Raw genomic sequence first — 22,201 nt, forward strand, 5'->3', positions numbered from 1 at the left:
CGACCTACTCACAGCTAAATTGCTGCGTAACATAACGACAGCTGGAACATTTCCATGTAAAAAGCCCCATGAGCACTAACATGTGAAGTTCATAGACGCACATCAAATTTGGTGTCAAATGAAAGCTAAGAGTCTATATTTTTCAGAGATTAAGGCATATATACATTTTTCAACCATTCTCCATCCCAAAAATGGGGAATACGCAAAGGCGTATTGGGAAAAGGATGTTAGCAGAAAAAGTTTTAAAGCGTATTAGAAATACATAAAAACATAATCATTTTAAAGTAACAACCCCTGACAACTAATATCAACATTTATATGATGTTTTATTTGATTTATGTGACAGTCTGGACAATCTCTCTCTCTCTCTTTCTCTCCCTCTCCCTCACCGTCTCTGTCTCTCCCTCCTCACTGTCTCTCCCTCTCTCTCTCTCCTTCCCTCTGTTTCTCCCTCCCCCTCTCTCTCTCTCCCTCCCTCACTGTCTCTCCCTCCCTCTGTCTCTCCTTCCCTCTGTTTCTCCCTCCCTCTCTCTCTCTCTCTCTCTCCCTCTGTCTCTCTGCCTCTCCCTCCCTCTCTCTGTCTGTCTCTCCCTCTCTCTCTCTCTCCCTGTCTCTCTCTCTCTCTCTCTCTCTCTCTCTCTCTCTCTCTCTCAATTCATGTAACAATGTACATATTGCCAAAGCTTACTTTGGATATTTACAATATGAAAATAATAAGAATCAAAATTGTCAATGGGACAACAGTAACAACAATAACCAATGGTCAAAATAACCATACATTGAACAATAACAATAAGCATACAGTAGAGGACATGTGCAGGTTGATTGGTCTGTCAGACACTGTCCCTCAACTTATGGCAGCAATGTAGTGCGCTGCCAACCCACAGCTCTCTGCGTCCTCCCCTAACAGGACGGGTAGCCTACTCTCATCAGAGAGGTCTTTGAAACCTTGAATAAGGGTTTCAAATTTGGGGAAATGACACTCTCTAATTGTTTTATATTTTTCACATTTTGTCAGGAAATCCAGCTCTGTCTCAGGTTCTGCTGTTGTGCAGTGGTTGCACAGCCTTTCCTCTACAGGGAGCCAGGTTTTCCCGTGTCTACCCTTCTCAATGGCAAGGCTGTGCTCACTGAGCCTGTACTTTGTCAAGGTTTTGATCAATAACCATGGTCAAATAGTTAGCCACGGTGTACTGTCGATTTAGGGCCAGATAGCACTGCATTTTGCTTTGTGCTTGTGTTTCCCAATAAGCAATGTAGTTTTGTTTTGAATGTGTTGTAATTTGGTTTATTGTGATTGATTGGATGTGCTGGTCCTGAGGCTTCAGTGTGTTAGTAGAACAAGTTTGTGAACTCAGCCCCAGGACCAGCTGGATCTCTCTCTCTCTCTCTCTCTCTCTCTCTCTCTCTCTCTCTGTCTCTCTCTCTCTCTGTCTCTCTCTGTCTGTCTCCCTGTCTCTCCAGTTAATGTAACTTCTCCCGTGACACCTACCCATGAGCCCCCTCTGTTTCCATTTACTGTAACCAGCCCTCTCACCCACTGAGCACCATCCGACACCGGACATCCATGGACTTTGAAAAGTAGTTTAAATTTGGTCAGTCCAAATCTGAACCAGTCATAGATGTCTGTTTCACAAGTTTGGACAGCACAGTACAGTACAGTACAATAAAGAAAAGTAGAGTATAGTTCAGTACAGTCCATTAGAGTAGAGTTTAGTACAGAACAGTACAGTAGCGCACACAGTACAGTATAATTGACTGTATTGTACTGTATTTAACTCTACTCTATTGTACTTTACTATACTATATTGAACTTTAATGTAGTACTGTACTCTACTGTGCTGTACTGTACTTTTATGTCCAAAGTTGTGAAACATAGACGTCTATCATTTGTTCAGATTTGGTCTGGTCCAGACCAACAAAATGTGGTCTTGTTTGGTGGCAGACCTCATTAGAATAATAGCCAGTGTGTAGAATAATACCCAAATATGCAAAAGAGGATATAACATTTTTATACCTTTGTGTACCTATTTAAGATACATCACCATTAACAGAATGAAATTCATAATTATGCATTTCTGTATAATACAGATCAGGGACCGTGATATAATTCTGTTACTGGGTGTTAATCCACTTCACTTACTGTAGTTCTAAAATACATTTTTCCAAAGTCAAGGTATCATAGCAGACATCTTTCAATCTTCATTCTGAGTAGATATTTCAGAGACTTTTTGGAAAACGTGGTCACGGGGAGATTTTACCGTCATTCTGTTACCAAACTTTACATCTGCACTGTTCTTCGACTAAATGTGCTTTTGTAACATTTTCAGTGGAAATTGTTAAAAGTAGTACCTGTGCATAGAGTTGTATGGTTTGTTTAACTTCGCAATCAATGGTTTTTGTTTGGCGTACTTTTAAAGTGAAGAATCAACGTCTCGACGTCATTCTGATTCCGTGGAATTGCCCATATCTACTTACATCTCATTTACATTGCATTTACATCTCATTTACATGTTGAGTGCTCAGGGGAGCATAACGCAAACATGTGCACATATGGTTGTGTGTGTGTGTACACTGATGTGCTGCTTAAATGTACACACACAAAAACAGACCCACATACACACACTTGTGTATCCAGTAGCTTAGGATCAAGTGTGTAGAGATAGGAATTACAAATCATGGATGAACCGGGTTTGCAAATCTCCGGTACAATTAAATCTGCTCGCATACGTAGGAAAAGCCCTGCCGCTTTTCAGCAGCTGGAAAAAAAAGAGGACAAAAATCACCTTATCATGCACCGGACAGGTTCACAGCAACAATGACGAGGGTGATGATGGTGCACTTTCACTGACTGGGCTGTCTACTGCTGTCATCTTTACAGAGCTGCTTTCCCAGGCAGAGAAGATGCTGTTGCATAATCCTGGACACGGACCCTTCTGTTCATATCACTAATACCTCCCACCATGGCAGCCAGGGCCGGTCACGTGCTGCCGCCAGGCCAGCCCATAACAGCAGCAGTAATACAGGGCTCCAGCTGTTACTACAGCCTATGCTCAGTCATCAGAGAAAGCAGTGAGTGCACAGGGCCACGCTCCTCTCCTCTCACATAACCCATCCTCCCGCCTCCACTGAGGGGCCAGCCTTGACCTATGTCTCTGCATCAGTCTCAGCGTCATTCAGCACTGTTCCAGCTGCTCCCACTGTACGGTCCACCACACCACCACAGCATCCTGGCTAGCACAGGAGGAGCACTGACCCTCGCACGCTTAGCTTACATAACGCTTCTATCGTTAAGATGCAAGCAGGACAAAACCTCGACACGTAGAGTGCTGTACTGCTGCTGTACTGCTGCTGTACTGCTGCTGTACTGCTGCTGTACTGCTGCTGTACTGCTGCTGTACTGCTGCTGTACTGCTGCTGGCTTCACTGGCTGCATTAGGCTCCATGATATACTGTAGGACTGACACAGTCAACCATTTTATTTCACTCAGCTTGGAAGCACCACAGTGCCTCTCGCGATACAGTCGTTTCATCACTGAAAGAGGGGCACATGGAGCATTTTAATAGGATTGTAGCTAGACAAACCCTTCCCCTAAAATTGCCATTGAGTCATGTAATTTTGTTGGCATGAAATGGCATAAAAATGATAATTTCTTACACTGAACAAGAAACTTCTATTTCAGTCATTTGATTTTCAAGCTTGGTGATTACAAGTCCTTTCTGTTAAATGGCTACCAGTGTACTACAGTGCATAGTGAAGGGGAAAGCAGCTTGATGTCTGTTCAGGGATAGTAACTGGAATGATAAATGACCATGTTTCCTTGTCAATGTGGGCAGGTGGAGCTGTGAATGGGGAATGTTTCCTTGTCAATGTGGGCAGGTGGAGCTGTGAATGGGGAATGTTTCCTTGTCAAAGTGGGCAGGTGGAGCTGTGAATGGTGAATGTTTCCTTGTCAATGTGGGCAGGTGGAGCTGTGAATGGTGAATGTTTCCTTGTCAATGTGGGCAGGTGGAGCTGTGAATGGGGAATGTTTCCTTGTCTAGGTGGGCAGGTGGAGCTGTGAATGGGGAATGTTTCCTTGTCTAGGTGGGCAGGTGGAGCTGTGAATGGGGAATGTTTCCTTGTCTAGGTGGGCAGGTGGAGCTGTGAATGGGGAATGTTTCCTTGTCTAGGTGGGCAGGTGGAGCTGTGAATGGTGAATGTTTCCTTGTCAATGTGGGCAGGTGGAGCTGTGAATGGGGAATGTTTCCTTGTCTAGGTGGGCAGGTGGAGCTGTGAATGGGGAATGTTTCCTTGTCTAGGTGGGCAGGTGGAGCTATGAATGGGGAATGTTTCCTTGTCTAGGTGGGCAGGTGGAGCAGTGAATGGGGAATGTTTCCTTGTCAAAGTGGGCAGGTGGAGCTGTGAATGGGGAATGTTTCCTTGTCAATGTGGGCAGGTGGAGCTGTGAATGGGGAATGTTTCCTTGTCAAGGTGGGCAGGTGGAGCTGTGAATGGGGAATGTTTCCTTGTCAAGGTGGGCAGGTGGAGCTATGAATGGGGAATGTTTCCTTGTCTAGGTGGGCAGGTGGAGCTGTGAATGGGGAATGTTTCCTTGTCTAGGTGGGCAGGTGGAGCTGTGAATGGGGAATGTTTCCTTGTCTAGGTGGGCAGGTGGAGCTGTGAATGGGGATAGGGGGTGGAGGGCTAATCTCTCACGCACCAGGTGATTGGTGGAGGGTGACAGCCCTAATTATGGGACTTCTGAGCAGCGACCTTGGGAGGCAGAGAGAACTCATTCACACACACACAAGCATACGCACACACACACATTCTCTGTCTCACACACACACACTAAAATATAATTCTTCTTTCCTTCATCTCATCTCTGCTATTACTTAGTGTTGCTCAATGCTGAATGAATCCCTGAGAAGACACACCAATGCCAGCCCCTGGGACATCCCAGTTAAACTATGTCCTCTAACCACCAACTTACCAACCACACTCTGTTGTGCCCTAATTCAGCAAGTCATCGCAAATGAAACACTGACCTCCCTAAATTATTCAACCCCCTTAACACAAACTGTAATACCAAGAATCGTCTAATTTCTCAAGTGACGTACACTAACACGTTGACCACTAATAAAACACTCAGTTCCCAAATCATCCATTAAAACTGACCAATAGGCTTTCTCCTAATTACCATATCCCATATTAATTCCCCTAACGATAATGATCAACTTCCCCAGCACACCAACACAATGTGTCTTCCCTAGCATACATTATTAGCATGAAACTTTACTAGCACAAATACCATAGTTTGGCTTCTTATTGACATTTCCCCAAACACACTACAGTCCCTAAAGTCTTCACTACCACACTACACAAATACTAATGTCCTCCAATAATTTCAACTCCAGAGCACAGGATTCCTATACAACATACTTCCAGATCCTCTCATTAATGCTAAAGCTATTCTACAGTAGGTCCTCTGGCTGCTGGCATTCTGTCTGGTCCTGCTGGAATATTCTGCATCTTTCTCCTTCTCTGCTCCACGTACAGCAGAGAGAGATCCATGTAGAGAACTGCAGAGCAGCTGAGCCGTGACACAGAGGCATGTTATGATCATCGTTCCCCCAGCAGCCCAGTGCTTCTGCAGCAGCAGCAGCGGCAGTAGAAAAAAGCCAGTACAGTGCAGCCTGTAGAGAAAAACAGAGGGGGTTTGACAGTACCTCACAAGCAGCAGTCCTGTCTCTGTATTCCCTTGTTGTAGGAGCGGTGCAGAGGCAGCAGTGTCCTACTGTTTCAGACCATCAGCTGGCAGTAGAACCAGGACGATGGCCGTTGCAGGGAAGCGGTTGTTCGGGGCTGTGTGTGTCCACTGCAGCTTAAAATGGTTCATCAGCGCGCGGCGGCAGAAAGCGGCACAGCCAGGCAGAGAGAGACAGCCAGAGAGCATCATTCAGCTCACACTACCATGGCTGTGTAGCAAGCACACACACACATCTACACGCCCCCCTCTCCCCCCTCTTTTTTGCTCTCTCTCTCTCACACGCTTACTCACACAGACACACAGGGGTGCAGAGGCCGTGAGTGCAGTACACGGCAGCACTGAAGCAGCGCTCTCTCCAGGATTTCTCTTTCAGTCTCTGCCTTAAATCACTGTTGCTATTTTTCTCTCTTCGTCTTCACTCTCTCCAATTACAGAGAATGGATATGTCCATATGCCCTTCTAGTACCTTCTCCCCCCACACCGCCACCCCACCTCCCCACAGCTGATGAGAAGCCATGATTAAAGCTGACAAGGTCAAATTAGGTTAAGTTTGGCTGTGGCCTCCCCTTCTCCTTCCTCCCTGCTCTGTAGCAGTGTTTCTTGGTCTAATCGGGTGGCTCAGCCTCCTCATGGGTCATTATGCTAAAGAGGATCCCCCTAGGCCCAGCCCAACAAACCCTCTATCATTGCACAGTGGGCACGACCAATCAGCTACGCCAAACACTGGCAAGAACATTGCTCATCCAATCCTAGATCGGGAAATCAAAAGCAGATGGGTATTAAAGGGGATTATTTGTGTCGTCCTGGGTTTTTCCCTATTGGGAGATCGAGGAAAGAGGGGGGGGAAACACACGCAGAGGCTGCTCTCTCTGGATGGCTGTGGTAGTGCACTCTGGCGAGGGAGGGAGAGAATAAACAGAGACCAAAACAGATATGCTCTCCTCTGCTTGGCTGCCTAGCAACCACAGCAGCTCTTTTTTTCTCTCTCTGTTTTGTGCCCTCCCCCCCCTCCCCCTCCAGCAGGACCCTCTTTGCAATCCCAATTGAGAGCCTCCATTGCACAACTGCTGCTTAACACTTTGGCACTAGATCACACACGATTGATGTCAAATGCTCCCTGCTCATGTCCTCTACTCTCAGTGCAGACACGCAAGGAGGAGCTCAGCACTGGCTAGCTGCAGGCAGACACACACCTGATCATTACTATACACATTACAAGGAGGAGCTCAGCACTGGCTAGCTGCAGGCAGACACACACCTGATCATTACTATACACATTACAAGGAGGAGCTCAGCACTGGCTAGCTGCAGGCAGACACACACCTGATCATTACTATACACATTACAAGCTAGGCCACCTCCAATCCAAAATTCGTCTCTATCTTGGCAAATTAATTTAATGCTTGGCAAAAAAAAATAAAAAATCCTTCCTGTTTGATAAATTACAGACACATACACAAGCAATGACTGTGTAATATCTCCTGATTAAAAAAACAGCTCTGATTGAATCCCGACGCCACCATACCATAACACATGAGCACAAATATGAGATAATAGGCAGTTATGAGAGAGAGGACTCTTATAGAATAGAAGGCCCCTGTGTGGCTTAGATTGGAGAGGTAGTGAGGATGTCTGCCTTGATGCTGCAGATCAAAGCCATGTGGGTCAAACTGCTGCTTGATTTTAAAGTTCATGTCAGCCCTGGGAGCGACCTGTGGGCTAAAAACCCACTTTAGACCCCAACGTCAGAATAAAGGGTCAAAGAGGAGAAACAAAGCTCATTTCTCTGAGAATGTCTCTGAGTGCTCCAAAGTGGGACCTTGGACAAGGCCCTTTCTGTTGATCTGTTAAGGAAGACTGCTAAATATGTTTCACCCTGTGGGCTCTGTATTGGAAGCTATAATGTTTTTTTAAGAAAATGCATATACAAATAGATACTTCTATAATTATAGTACTACACTTTCAAAGTACATCATATCAAGCTAGTTATTTTAATTTGTTTAACTATAATTTAAATATAATGTATTATACAGTATAGAACGGAGTATTGCTGCTGTAAATGAATACAATTAAACCCATCTTGGTTGATTCATAAAGTGAACGTTTCACATGGTGATATGGATAGTAATGACCCTGCACTGTTAAGCTTTGGGAGTGAATGGTGAGAGCTTTGGGAGTGAATGGTGAGCGCTTTGGGAGTGAATGGTGAGCGCTTTGGGAGTGAATGGTGAGCGCTTTGGGAGTGAATGGTGAGCGCTTTGGGAGTGAATGGTAAGCGCTTTGGGAGTGAATGGTGAGCGCTTTGGGAGAGCTTTGGGAGTGAATGGTGAGAGCTTTGGGAGTGAATGGTGAGCGCTTTGGGAGAGCTTTGGGAGTGAATGGTGAGAGCTTTGGGAGTGAATGGTGAGCGCTTTGGGAGAGCTTTGGGAGTGAATGGTGAGAGCTTTGGGAGTGAATGGTGAGCGCTTTGGGAGAGCTTTGGGACTGAATGGTGCAGGGTGAGGTCAAATCCTAATCGTAGCATCATCAACTACTAATCCTTTAAAGACATACTACAACTTCCCACTTGATAAAACCAATGCTTTTTGCAGCATGCTCCATTTTCTAAGCAACCAGACTGCATCAATAACCATAGCGTCTGTGTAATATCCCCACATAAAGATATGGGCAAACCTTACAACCTAGAGAAGGATCCACTCACCTTGTCCTTGTCCCTCATGTGGGTGGAGTTGTTCTTAGCTGTGTCTGACCACTGTCTCTGGCTCCACAGCACTTCCCTCTGGGACTGGGACACTCTCAGTAGTTTCTCCACTTCACAACAAGCCTTCTGCTCTTTCTGACCACCCATTGTCTCCTGTGTAACACACACACACACACAGACACAGACACACAGACACACACACACACACACACACACACACACACACACACACTCCAATCAAATACAACCACAGGGACACTCAAACCTGCTCTTACAAGACCCAATTGTGTGTCCTCTCAGACTGCAGTAAGTCCATATAATCAATGTAACATTGCATATGAATTATGAATCCCCAGTGATCTTCGCAATGACCTACCATGGCAGTGCCGTCCGCATGTTTTCCCAAAAGCTCTGGGCTCTGGCCATGGTCAGAAGCCACTGATGATGTCACTATAGCATGCTGAGATTATTCATAACTGTTTTCCGGGGAGTTACATAATGGTGGATGTTGGATTATTTGTTAGTGCATAGAAAACACTGCAGACACAACACTGCTGCCTCACGGACATAAACCTTTAAAAATATAACAGAAATACACATGTGAGAGACCATTTCAACAGCTTTAAATATGGATTTCTGGATGGTTGAGGCTATTAATTGGCAAACCAAACATACTGGTAGGCTTGTTTTAGCTTGAAAAAAATCATGAATGTTTTAGTAAGTGAGAATTGAAATATACTTAAAACTGATACCAGTGCATAAAACACAACCCATGCTAAACATAATAGTCAACAGCTACTGTATCTAACACTAATATGGTACCATCATTACAATGATATCACACAAATCAATTATAGGACTCTCATTGTATGCCAATGACTTTAGAATAATTGAAAAGGATTTGAAGCTAAAGAATAATTAAATATTTGATTTGCATGGGGGAAATATGAAAAAACAATACATTATACATCTGGTATAATAAGGTAATGTGTCAAGTGGTCCAGTGCTCAATTATGGACACTAGATGTCAGCAGGTATGAGGACTCAACAGCTTTGATTTCATTTTGATTTACCGTAGTTATTACTATTAGGATATTACCAGAACGATGAGGACTTTTTTTATTCAATTCAATTCCAGCCAAAGCATTTCTAAAGATTGAATTGTAACTACTGACACAATGAATAGGCCCACCACTGGACAGACTTGTAAAATGTGTATTCTGAAGCCTGGTGCTACGACTAGGCTGCGGTTCAGCAGAACATTCATGGTCATGGCACGAAGACAAACATAGCTTGCAGTTAGAGCACTGAATAGCCTCCCAAACCAGGCCGTTCTAGAATAGGTAGCCTACCGTAAGCCTATCGCTCGCCATTCTCTCAGTTCGGGACCCACCGGCACCATATCACTTGGACTGACAGTTCTTTCCTCTTTATAGTCATGACCAGTGCAGAGAAAGCGCCCCCCAGCCAGAAGGGGCTTTTTACGGGAGGGTGGCAGGAGGCAGGTGCCGCTCAGGTAGGCTTGGTAGCCTGTATAGGCATAGTTCAAATCTTACCGCGGGAACAAGTATCCTAAAGCTAACAACACATATAAAAACGGACATAAAAATGTACTATGTAAATATGATTCTCAAAAAAGTGAGAAAAATAGAAATGAGTTTAAAATCAAGGTCACGAACATCGAACTATAATCAACAGTCAGGCGCAGCCACACAGGTAGGCAGATAGATCAGAACGTGTGAACGAAGATTACTTCAAATCCATCTTTATTGGTCGCGTACATAGATTTGCAAATGTTATCACTGGTGCAGCGAAATGCTTGTGTTTCTAGCTCCAACAGTGCAGCAATACCTAGCAATAAATACACACATAATCCAGAATAATTTTTATTTTAAAAATCTGAAATATCAGAACGGGCAATGTCAGAGACCGGAATATAAAATATATATACATAATGTATATAAATGTATATATGGAGAGAGTGCATTTGGAATGTATTCAGACACCTTGACCCTCCCCCCTCCATTTGTTTCTCCCATTCTTCTCTGCAGATCCTCTCAAGCTCGGTTGGATGGGGAGCGTTGCTGCACAGCTATTTTCAGGTCTGTCCAGAGATGTTCAATCGGGTTCAAGTCCAATCTGATTGGGCCACTCAGGGACGTTCAGAGACTTGTCCCGAAGCCACTCCTGCATTGTCTTGGCTGTGTACTTAGGGTCGTTGTCCTGTTGGAAGGTATATTCTGGAGCAGGTTTTCATCAAGGATCTCTCTGTACTTTGCTCTAGGAAGAGTCTTGGTGTTTCCAAATATCTTCCATTTAAGAATGATGGAGGCCACTGTGTTCTTGGGGACCTTCAATGCTGCAGAAATCTTTTCCCCAGATCTGTGCCTCGACAGAATCCTGTATCGAAGCTCTACGGACAATTCCTTCGACCTCATGGCTTGGTTTTTGCTCTGACATGCACTGTCAACTGTGGGACCTTATATAGACAGGTGTGTGCCTTTCCAAATCATGTCCAATCAATTGAATTTACCACAGGTGGACTCATAGCAAAGGGGCTGAATACTTATGTAAATAAGGTATTTCTGTTTTTGTAATACATTTAAAAAATTTCCAAAAAACTGTTTTCACTTTGTCATTATGGGATATTGTGTGGGGATTGCTGAGGATTTTTTCTTTTTCTATCCATTTTAGAATAAGTCTGTAACGTAACAAAATGTGGAAAAAGTCAAGGGGTCTGAATACCTTCCGAAGGCACTGTACATGTGAATCATAATAATATAACTAACCAGATAGTTTTAAAAAATGACCTAAAACTAATGGGTAACTTCGCGGGCAGCTAGCTACTTATTATCTCACAATTATGACTTGCTATCTCATTATTATTACTCACTATCTCATAATAAGGACTTGCAGTGACTTACAGGGAAATGCCCATTGCCTCTGTATCATTTTCAATTCCATTTGGTTTCTTTCTGTTTCTGATCTGCTCCTCCTGGAACAATGGATTTTTGCATTATATAACTTTCCCCTTTGGCTCTTGCCATGACATTTTTAATGTTGAGTTTTTCATGCTCGCCCTCTTGAATCCTTGGCAAGAAAGATTTAAAGGTCCAATGCAGCAATCTCCCTCTCTATCTCAAACACACACGGTTAAAAGCTTTGGGCCCGTAACCAAAAGGTTGCTGGTTCTAATCCCCAAGCCGGCAAAGTAGAAAAATCTGCAGTTCTGCCCTTGAGCAAGTCAGATAACCCCCAACTACTCCCGGGTGCCGATGACGTGGACGTCCATTAAGGCAGCTCCCCCTGCACCTCTCTGATTCAGAGGGGTTGGGTTAAATGCGGAAGACACATTTCGGTTGAATGCATTCAGTTGTGCAGCTGGCTAGGTATCCCCTTTCCCTTTCTAACATGTATTGACTCAGGGGGTGAATACTTACCTAATCAAGTTATATTGTTTCATTTTTCATTCATCTTTAAAAAAAGGTTTGATTTTTTCTTCCACTTTGACATTACAGAGTGCTTTGTGTAGATCGTTGACAAAAAAAATACAATTAAATCCATTTTAACCCCACTTTATAACACAATACAATGTGAAGAAATCTAAGGGGGGGTGTATCTGATTGCACTGCCTAACCGTGTACTCAAACAGAGCACCCAAAACTGAAATGAAACACTAAGAATCTGGATGATAATTCACTTACATATTTATTGTTTATCTACACAATATTCCAGCTGTATCAACTGCAGAAAGATCTGACTCAATGTTGTGCAGAGATGATCTTACAACAAAATGACCTATGTATCAAAAGCGCCACACTCAGGAGACAAAGATCTCAGGAGTGTGTATTACAAACAATCTGTTCATACAAAGGAACAAATCAGGAACAAATTACCATGTGGTGTTAACCAAATCAAGGACAGGCTTTTGCTGATCCACAAGGAAAAATGGGCAGTTGATGATTGGTTTAAACCTAAACATACACTCTCATCAAAGAGAACGACACCCCTGAATCATTTGTCCGCCTAAACCTAACAAAAAGCCAAAGGTCAGTTTGTGCACAACTCAAAACCCTCCCTCTGGAGATAGTCAGGTAGATTTAACAGAGTGCCTGAAGAGGAGAGCATTTGCTAAGATGATTTCATACTGTGTGATCTCGAGACAAAATCCATTTAGTGTTTTATTGACCTGTATACGATCTGAGACGTATTCTTTTTTTGTAACATTTTGGTGATAACTCTGAAGTTTTCTGGTTACGGGATGAGCAGAGGCTTGAATTCTGTTTCAGACATGGTGTTTGAGATTGCCGTTTGTTCACGATGCCAGGAAAAGGAGATATCAACTTTTTGTGTAGAGTGGCTAGACGGTAGCTATACTGGCCATCATTATTGTATGCGTATGATATGTATAATTTGTCAAATGTTATTTGGTTCTGTAGTGTATTGTAAGCCCATGTGGGCTGGGCACCAGTAGGTGTATGACACTTAAATAAATCATATAAATAAATTAAAAATCTAAGTGCAGACCAAAGTAATAGGTGTAGTCAAAACAAGACACAAACATTGCATCCCGACAGTGAAATGGTTTCCAATCAAAGTTTTCATTGGGAGTGTATTAATTAGTACACTTAAGTATTATAGTGTTCGGTTCTCTTAAGGCACATTTAGTCATGATCATCACAAGGAAAAAAACATTACACCTAAGCTGTATGAAATCATCTTGTTCTGATTGTTACACTAAATTGTACAAAATTACTAAAACTGAAGTTGATATTTTAACACAGAGCTAGAAATGAATTGCTTTAAAGCGTCTAAATTATGGTGTAGATAAAAATCATTCTGCTCAGTAAAGTTTGAAAGTGACATCTCTCTACTTACCATGTAACGTGTTATTAGCCTTTATGGCAGCAGTAGAGGTGAGTCTGTGTGTGTCTATGTAGTTTGAAATGGTAGTCATTGTTGACATGTAGCCTATGGCAGTCCTGTAGAGACTTCATTCTAGTTACTTGCACGGACAGTAAAAAAGGCTACCCTGTATTATTGCAGCAAGAGGGAGTGTTTTCCTAGGAGCCCTAGGGCTTCTGTGAAATTGTGTAAGCCAAGGCCACTGACTCAGCCATTATACAGAGTCAAGAGGTGTAATATTGTAATAACATGGTGGATACAGCAGAATCTATTGTCCTCTGAGAAGTGAAATGCCCGTCTTGGTATTGGAGGACTAGTTGAACATTGAGCAGGGTATGATGACTGGAACTTGGCTCCAAAGTTGTGAGAAACTGCTGTAGACTCATCTGCTGTTCTGAACAGTGGGGCCTCTCAATGGTCAGTCAAATATTGTTGCTATTATGATGACTATGAGGAGAGCCAGTGCCACACAAATGGCAAGCCAGAACAATTTCTGTGAGAGAGGAAGATACATTTGGTTCACTGTTCATTTAGTACATATCAACAGTACCTCAATGTGTTAACCCTATTAGTCCCAAGAGCCCAGGAAAAATCAGCTTTTCATTTATCTGACTTTTATTTATCTGCATGTCCAGCCCGAATATTTAGCCTCACAATTAAGTGTTTTACCATTTACCACTTTTCAGGACAACCAGAGCTACAAGTAAAAAAACAAATAATTTGACATAAACAGTTAAATTCATGGGTTTTATTGACAAATGTCAATAAAAAAAAGTCTGCCAAAGCAAAACCCCCGATAAAAATGAATGTATATGAATGCTGTATGTACAGAAATTGCTTTTTCAGTGGTAAATGAATATCCAACTAGTCAGTGACAACTGTGTGGAGTTTGGAGATTGTGACAGCAACTATGTGAGCTTATAGTATTATAGACACTATGTCCTTGGATTCCCTGTGATCATCTATGCAGAAGAACCCCTTACCTTCTAACAACTCTTGTGTAGCTAGTGAGCATCATAGAGCAGCTTTTCATAGTTTGTAACTCAAACAATTCAGAGTCTACAGACGCTTTTGTAAAAACACCCAGCCCCGGGCCTCTTCGTGACCCGCCCATGTCTCACAAACACCGCTCTAGCTCAGCCCCCGCTAATCACGAAGACTAATGGTACAAACAGATGGAGAAGAAATAGACACATGCAATGGTACAACGCAGAAGTCTGTAGCTCAAATACACAATGTTTAAAAAGGGTTAGAAGTCAAAAACTTCTACAGATGTGAATGGAAGGAATTGGTGTTGAATGTTATGTTGATCATGATAAAATGTACAGTAGTAGTTACCCCAGACAGATAGCAGTACAGGGCTCATACAGGGGATTTGGTTAGTCCAACAGACAGGCCAACAATTAGTGCAATGACAGCAAGCAGGATCAATAGAGCAAAGGCAAGGAGGATGAGTTTCTGCCAAGAACAGAAACAAAGTGGTTAGGTTAATAATGCGTGACCCAAAACACACTACAGTGATTTTAGTGAAAACATTAGTCAGCTAACGGACAATGTAAATGACTGCCCATTAGCGATAGTGAGGCATTTTGACATTCAATTTAGACATTAGATATGGCATTTAAACATTCTGTCTGGCATTTAGAATGGTATCAGTATATGATACTGAAATAATATTATTCTTACGACCAAAACATTCAGAGCTGTTGCAGTAGTTAAAAGAGTCGAACTTGAGCAGTATTATCCAGTATTATTAGCAGATGCACCATGTGACCTTTCGTTTGGGGAAGAGGAGACTTACCCTCCGGGATTTTTTCTGGTATCTCACAGCTTTTTTGGTCTCCTCTTTGGCACGGCCTATGTATTCAGCTGCATTGGAGACGTTGTTCTCTATGTTGTTGACCATATCCCCCTTTCAAACAGCACCACATGAGTTCCATATAGTTTGACTAAAAACAGAACTAATAATATTCAAGACAGCATTACAGTACTGCACTACAGTACCTGATTCTCCACCAGCATGGCCATGTCCATAAACATGGCATGGAGCTCCTTGATGCTGGACTCCAGGCGGATGATATCCTGGTGCCGTGACACAATCTCATTCAAGGCCTGCCGCGTGATCTGAGAGTCAGAGATGATCTGAGAGAGGAAGTGGACGACAGGAAGACAGCCAGTAAGACAGTCTATTTAATTCAAATACATACAGTACCAGTCAAAAGTTTGGACACACCTACTCATTCAAGGGTTTTTCTTTATTTTTACTATTTTCTACATTGTAGAATAATAATACAAATTATGTAATAACATATGGAATCATGTAGTAACCAAAAAAGTGTTAAACAAATCAAAATATATTTTATATTTGAGATTCTTCAAAGTAGCCACACTTTGCCTTGATTTGCAGACTGTAAACTCTCCTTCCAGACTCACATTAAGCATCTCCAATCCAAAATTAAATCTAGAATCGGCTTCCTATTTCGCAAAAAAGCCTCCTTCATTCATGCTGCCAAACATACCCTCGTAAAACGGTCTATCCTACCGATCCTTGACTTCGGCGATGTCATTTACAAAATAGCCCCCAACACTACTCAGCAAACTGGATGTAGTCTATCACAGTGCCATCTGTTTTGTCACCAAAGCCCCATATACTACCCACCACTGCGACCTGTATGCTCTGGTTGGCTGGCCCTCGCTTCATATTCGTAGCCAAACCCACTGGCTCCAGGTCATTTATAAGTCTTTGCTAGGTAAAGCCCCACCTTATCTCAGCTCACTGGTCACCATAGCAACACCCACCCGTAGCACACGCTCCATCACTGGTCATCCCCAAAGCCAACACTTTCTTTGGCTGCCTTTCCTTCCAGTTCTCTGCTGCCATTGACTGGAAGGAATTGCAAAAATCTCTGAAGCTGGAGTCTTATATCTCCCTCTCTAACGTTAAGCATCAGCTATCAGAGCAGCTTACCGATCACTGTACCTGTACACAGCCAATCTGTAAATAGCACACCCAACTACCTCATCCCCATATTATTACTTACCCTCCTGCTCTTTTGCACCCCAGTATCACTACTTGCACATCTTCATCTGCACATCTATCACTCCAGTGTTAATGCTAAATTGTAATTATTTCGCCTCCATGACCTATTCATTGCCTTACCTCCCTACTCTTTTACATTTGCACACACTGTACATATATTTTGTATACATTTTTTCTATTGTGTTATTGACTGTACGTTTGTTTATGTGTAACTCTGTGGTGTTGTTTTTGTCGCACTGCTTTGCTTTATCTTGGCCAGGTCGCAGTTGTAAATGAGAACTTGTTCTCAACTGGCCTACCTGGTTAAATAAAGGTGAAATAAAATCAAATAAAAATGACAGCTTTGCACACTCCTGGCATTCTGTCAACCAGCTTCACTATTATTATGATAACTTACATCAGATGTGAAAATGGATGGGTTGCCACTCTCCAGCATGTCCTCCAGTTCCTCATTGCTAGTCACTCTCCCAGCTAGAATCAGGAAAGAAAATACTTTTACCAAACAGGTGCAAAACAAATACATGTGCTCTCTCTCCTCCACTCCGTGGGGAGAATAGTCTCTGTAGACACAGCCACAGTGTTATGATCTAGGCTATTCCTTAGAGAGACTCAACCCTCACTGCCTAACATGATCAACCCCACTGTAACTTACAAACCTGGGATCATGTACATAAGCCCTTCCACCCCAGTGAATGTATATAACCTATGATAACCCATTATTATCATCGGCAGGTAGCCTAGTGGTTAGAGCGTTGAACTAGTAACCGAAAGGTTGCAAGATCAAATCCCCGAGCTGACAAGGTAAAGATCTGTCGTTCTGCCCCTGAACAAGGCAGTTAACCTACTGTTCCTAGGCCGTCATTGAAAATAAGAATTTGTTCTTAACTGACTTGCCTAGTTAAATAAAGGTAAAATAAAAATTACTACACAGCACAGCCATGAGCCTGCAACTGGTCATGTGACCAGCTCTTCTAAAGACAGTTGTAAAGGAGTGTCGCAGGCTTCTGAGCCCTCTGTTTCCTTGGCAACACTAACACAGGTAGGCACAGAGATGTGTCCTGTGTAAGACTCTTCTCTTCCTTCTGGAGTGTGCTGTAGTAGAGAGCCTCATTAAGACTATCCTACGGGACTGGAGGGGCTACGGCTATTTCTGTCATCATCTATTATTCTCATTCTAAACAAATATTCTATATGAACAATATATGGGTGTCTGCCATATGGTTTTGTTATAGCATGTCTCTTTGGTATCTTAAGCCAAACACTTGACTGTCGTCCCGTATTTTCCGTAGCCGTAGTCTAATAGGTCTAATGGCCACATTGTCCATACCATGACAATAGATAATAACAGGTCAAGAAGCCGGAAAGCCGGAAAACAACCTGACTTATCCACAATGAAAATAGGCAATAATGAGGATACATTTTTTTGGTAATTGTGAACAGTGTAGCCTATGTGTTATCATGGTGGGAGAGAAAAGCTCCTAGGTGTGGTCGGACTCCTTTCCATGTTCCTGTCTGCTCTGCTGCTGGCCCAGTTTGTCACTCACTTATCTCCAGCTGTCTCTGGATCCTTCCTTTGCTTCTCTCCCTAAACGACACTTGAGTCTTGTTGTACTGACTCATGACTTCCGCAAACTTCCTGGAGAGCACCGTGTGCTGTGGGGTTAGAGAAAACATAAGCTGAGGAGAGAGGAATGAGAGTTCCAACCACTGGAAAAAGTCAAGTGAATAAAGACTCAGTAAACTTTTGAAAGGTTAAGATGTCAAACAGCTGCATCAAAACATAGCAGCAAACATCACAACAAAACATGGTCAACTTTGTATACAGGCTTCTAAGTTAGACTCCGAGTATCTCTTGTCAAGCTCTGTTCTTAACCACCACCTGTAAGAACATGTCAGCAGTCGCAAACATGTGAGGAATGAGTCCCAGGAAGGCTGTTTCCTGACCTGGGTTTTCTGAATGCGGAAATCAACCGAGGCCCTGTTAGAAACATCATCCTTGGGCAGGCTCTGCTCCATAGCTACAGAGAACAGAAAGAACAGTGATTACAGTAGCTATAACATCACCTCAGACAAATCCCCCACATCTACCACTCTACATCTAGCAGTATTTGGGATGAGGCATTTGATCCAGTCATATCAATGACAAAATGACAACGACAAATATTATTTTTAATGTAATGTGCGTCGTGGTGGTAAACTTACATTTAAGCTTAACTCTCACAGAGTTGGCATCGCTTTTGATCTCATTGGTCAACCGGTCCAGTTCAGCTTTCATCTCTTCAGGAAATAACAGTGACAGAAAATAAATGTATTATTGCAAATTTCCCCAACATTGACCTGGACAAATATTAGCATTAATCATATCACTTGGCAACTCTTCTATAACAATAAACTATTCTTCATATTTATTCAGGTAAGAAACCCTACACCTACCTTTGTCCGTAGTAACCATTAGACACCTTATCACTGGATTTGTGGGCCAACAAATATTTGCACCAAACTCTTGGGCCATTCCCAGTTAGTATTATTATATAGTAGATGGTTGATACTGTGTTACTCTGCTGGTAATAGTTGATGCTGCTCTGTGGCATTATAGAGTCAACTGAGGGCCTTTGTCCATGCAGGTCTTGATTAGCTCCTTGTGCCTATTCAGTCTCCACAGTGGATCAACTCTGAACAAGCACAGCTGCACAGCAACACAGCGTCAGTGTGAGAAGCATACCCTCATGCACTCGCACACACACACACACTCTCATTTCACGCTTCCAAATTCTATTTTGTATAAAACAGGTTATTCGGCATAGGCGCTGAAGTTAAGGCGGTCACTATACGCCACATACATACAGGCTACCTACCAATGCATAACCTCCCAGCAGTAGACAACCTATCCCCCAGTAAAATGACCATTCTAGAAGGTTTAGTCAGAGCACACCCACAGGGCCATGACATGGTTTCCTACACAGGTTTCCGGATACCCAGCCATCTATTTGTATTGTGTCGTGTGTTGTTTGTTACGCTGGACAATGATGTTAGAGGAAGTTAGAGCGTTTGTTATATTGTTGTTATTACAACTTCAGAAGTGACAACACAAATACCAAGCCTATATTTAGTCATGCAAAAGTTTTGAATTCAAGACTTGAAATTGTATATTTTTGTAGTGGAGGTATAGTCACCAGTATGGCTAATGTTATTACACTATCTTTATGACAGAGGGTTCTGATTGATGGGCATCAACTTACTCTCATCTGTACTGGGTGCAGACAGGATCATGCTGTGTTTCTTCCTCACCTCCTCCACTTCAGAAGATATCTTATCAATGAGCCCCCTAACCTCTTCCACCTGAGTCACGCACATACAGTAGTTTCAATATTATTTCAATACACAGACACTTACAGTATACAGTAACCATCTAGCTTATCTGAAAACAAACGGTACTGGCTGAACCACTGTTCTTACCCTTCTGAAAAACCCTTCCATAAATCCATCACTGTCAACTGTGACTCTGACATCCTCCTCTGCTTGTGTCCTGCTCTGTCAAGACAAACAGACAGTCATTTATTAGAGAGTAAAATCTGAGGCTCAACTACTGCGTGAATAACAGGCCTACATTTACCATATTATTATCATGACAACAAAATGCTATAGACCAGAGCTGCATTCCTTAGGTCCTAGGAAATAACTACTAAACAATAGAATCATCTATTCAGCCTGCAGCCATGGATTTATGACTGGTGAGATCAGTAACATAGTAGACTACTTACTTCGGTTAATTCACCCAAACGGTCCTTCATCACGTTTGATGCGTTTATGACTGGCTAATAATAAATTAAACAACCACTTCTCAACTCCATTGTAACTAGCTCGAGTAGCTAAATTAGCTCTACAAGTATCTAGCTAACTTTTTCTAGCTAGTAGCTACGTTAACTAGGTAACTGTTATACTGAGTTTGTTGACAATCAACATCAATTTCTATAGTCATGCAATAGGTGTGAGATGTTTTCTCTTTCAATCATTAATATTAGCTAGGAAAGCGTTGTCCAACTCCTTAAATTGAGGTATCAACCAAAATGCATCGTTAATCTGCTATCTGGTTGTGGTAGACAACATACTTCATATCACCTTCTAACGTTACGTCATACCTACGAGCTTGTTGGGAAATGGGATACGCCTCTCCGCTCTCCTCCGCGGGAGGAAGCTCGTAGCCTCGCACCTCGCACTACTCCTGTGACCGCAGTTGTTGTTCAGGATATTAGCCACACAACGGCGCTGTTGACCATACAGCCTTCCGTGCGCTTGAGAGCGGCTGCATAATCTCCTCTCTCGTGTCCTTTCCCCCCCATGATTCACGTGGAAGCAGGTCATTCCAAAATCTCTAGGCTTCCAGTTTCCACAGAACAGTTTATTTTCAGGCTAGGTTTCTAGGTTTTAGTACTAGTAATCCAATGTATGTGGCCAGCCCATTGGTTTACAGTAGCCGGCCTACAGATGAAGAACATGACTGGAACGAACTGCAAAAATCTCTGAAGCTGGAGACTCAAATCTCCCTCACTAGCTTTAAGCACCAGCTGTCAGAGCAGCTCACAGATCACTGCACCTGTACATAGCCCATCTGTATACAGCCCATCTATCTACCTACCTCATCCCCATACTGTATTTATTTATTTATCTTGCTCCTTTGCACCCCAGTATCTCTACTTGCACATTCATCTTCTGCACATCTACCATTCCAGTGTTTAATTGCTATATTGTAATTACTTCGCCACCATGGCCTATTTATTGCCTTAACTTACCTCATTTGCACTCACTGTATATAGACTTTTGGTTTTATTTCGTTCTACTGTATTATTGACTATATGTTTTGTTTATTCCATGTGTAACTCTGTGTTGTTGTATGTGTCGAACTGCTTTGCTTTATCTTGGCCAGGTCGCAGTTGCAAATGAGAACTTGTTCTCAACTTGCCTACCTGGTTAAATAAAGGTGAAATAAAATAAATCAATAAAAATGAAACAGGAGTGGAAGTCACGTTGAGAATGAGATGTAGGAAGCAGCCTGCAGCCATGTGTTTTAGTTCAGGTATATCGGCCTGTGAGTAGGTAGGCGCATTTTCCTGAGTAGCCTGTATCGACTTTCAATTAACTAAATCAAATTTAGGCATATCTAACGAATTCAATCGGGCTTCATATCCGCTTACATCAGTGCACCTTAATATGTGACTTTTATATCCCCTTCATAAAGTTGACTGTCCAAATGACATAGAAATTATATAAATTAAGGGCTAAAAGTTAAAACAAGCACTCAATGTATTGTGACAACTGTGAAACTGATAACAGGAAGGAGGTCTCCCAACCCAGGGAGGGGAGAAACCGTTAGACTTGCAGTAGATTAGGAAACATGTTTTTAATTTATTTTATTTATTTATTTCACCTTTATTTAACCAGGTAGGCAAGTTGAGAACAAGTTCTCATTTACAACTGCGACCTGGCCAAGATAAAGCAAAGCAGTTCGACACATACAACAACACAGAGTTACACATGGAGTAAAACGTTGCAGTAAAATGTTGCAGAATATGATAAGCAATGACCATTTGGAGAAGACTTGCACATAGTATTAATGTATTGAGTTAATGCCAAATAATAGAAGGAGACATTTAACATGTATGTGTGTGTGTTTCAAAATAGGTTAGAGAAATACTGACAATTCTAGCATGGAACATGTCTGTGAAGATTTGCAGGAAACAATTTGGTCTATTACTCTGACCTTAGACTAGACTGTGCTCCGAGAAGTGAAGTAAGTCGGGCACT

At 42.5% G+C, this 22,201-nt stretch overlaps 2 protein-coding genes across 4 annotated transcripts in view; both read right to left on the reverse strand.

The window, feature by feature from the left end:
- Window positions 1-9,996, reverse strand: part of LOC115164605 (RIMS-binding protein 2-like) — a 147,150-nt gene extending 137,154 nt beyond the window's left edge. Inside the window, exons 1-2 of the mRNA XM_029717261.1 lie at window positions 9,807-9,996; window positions 8,455-8,607 (exon numbers count right to left, since the gene is read on the reverse strand). Coding sequence (XP_029573121.1) covers window positions 8,455-8,607; window positions 9,807-9,827 — 174 coding nt within the window. The 5' untranslated portion in view covers window positions 9,828-9,996. The remainder of the gene's footprint in view (window positions 1-8,454; window positions 8,608-9,806) is intronic.
- Window positions 9,997-12,143: 2,147 nt separating this feature from the next.
- stx2b (syntaxin 2b) lies at window positions 12,144-20,546 on the reverse strand. Of its 3 annotated transcripts, XM_029717263.1 has the most exons (11): window positions 20,161-20,546; window positions 19,856-19,930; window positions 19,639-19,738; window positions 18,602-18,676; window positions 18,344-18,417; window positions 17,944-18,052; window positions 16,797-16,870; window positions 15,364-15,501; window positions 15,161-15,271; window positions 14,698-14,817; window positions 13,769-13,852 (listed from the first exon to the last, which is right to left on the reverse strand). In XM_029717263.1, exons 1-10 carry the CDS (start codon window positions 20,188-20,190, stop codon window positions 14,722-14,724), a joined length of 882 nt encoding a protein of 293 aa, XP_029573123.1. In that variant the 5' UTR covers window positions 20,191-20,546; the 3' UTR covers window positions 13,769-13,852; window positions 14,698-14,721. The 3 variants fall into 3 exon arrangements, with proteins under 3 accessions (XP_029573124.1, XP_029573123.1, XP_029573122.1); XM_029717264.1 differs by lacking the exon at window positions 14,698-14,817 and having other exon boundaries at window positions 12,144-13,852; XM_029717262.1 differs by lacking the exon at window positions 13,769-13,852 and having other exon boundaries at window positions 14,093-14,817.
- Between the last annotated feature and the right edge of the window lie 1,655 nt (window positions 20,547-22,201).

This window comes from Salmo trutta, chromosome 27 (genome assembly GCF_901001165.1).
Source record: "Salmo trutta chromosome 27, fSalTru1.1, whole genome shotgun sequence".
Taxonomy (NCBI): Eukaryota; Metazoa; Chordata; class Actinopteri; order Salmoniformes; family Salmonidae; genus Salmo; species Salmo trutta.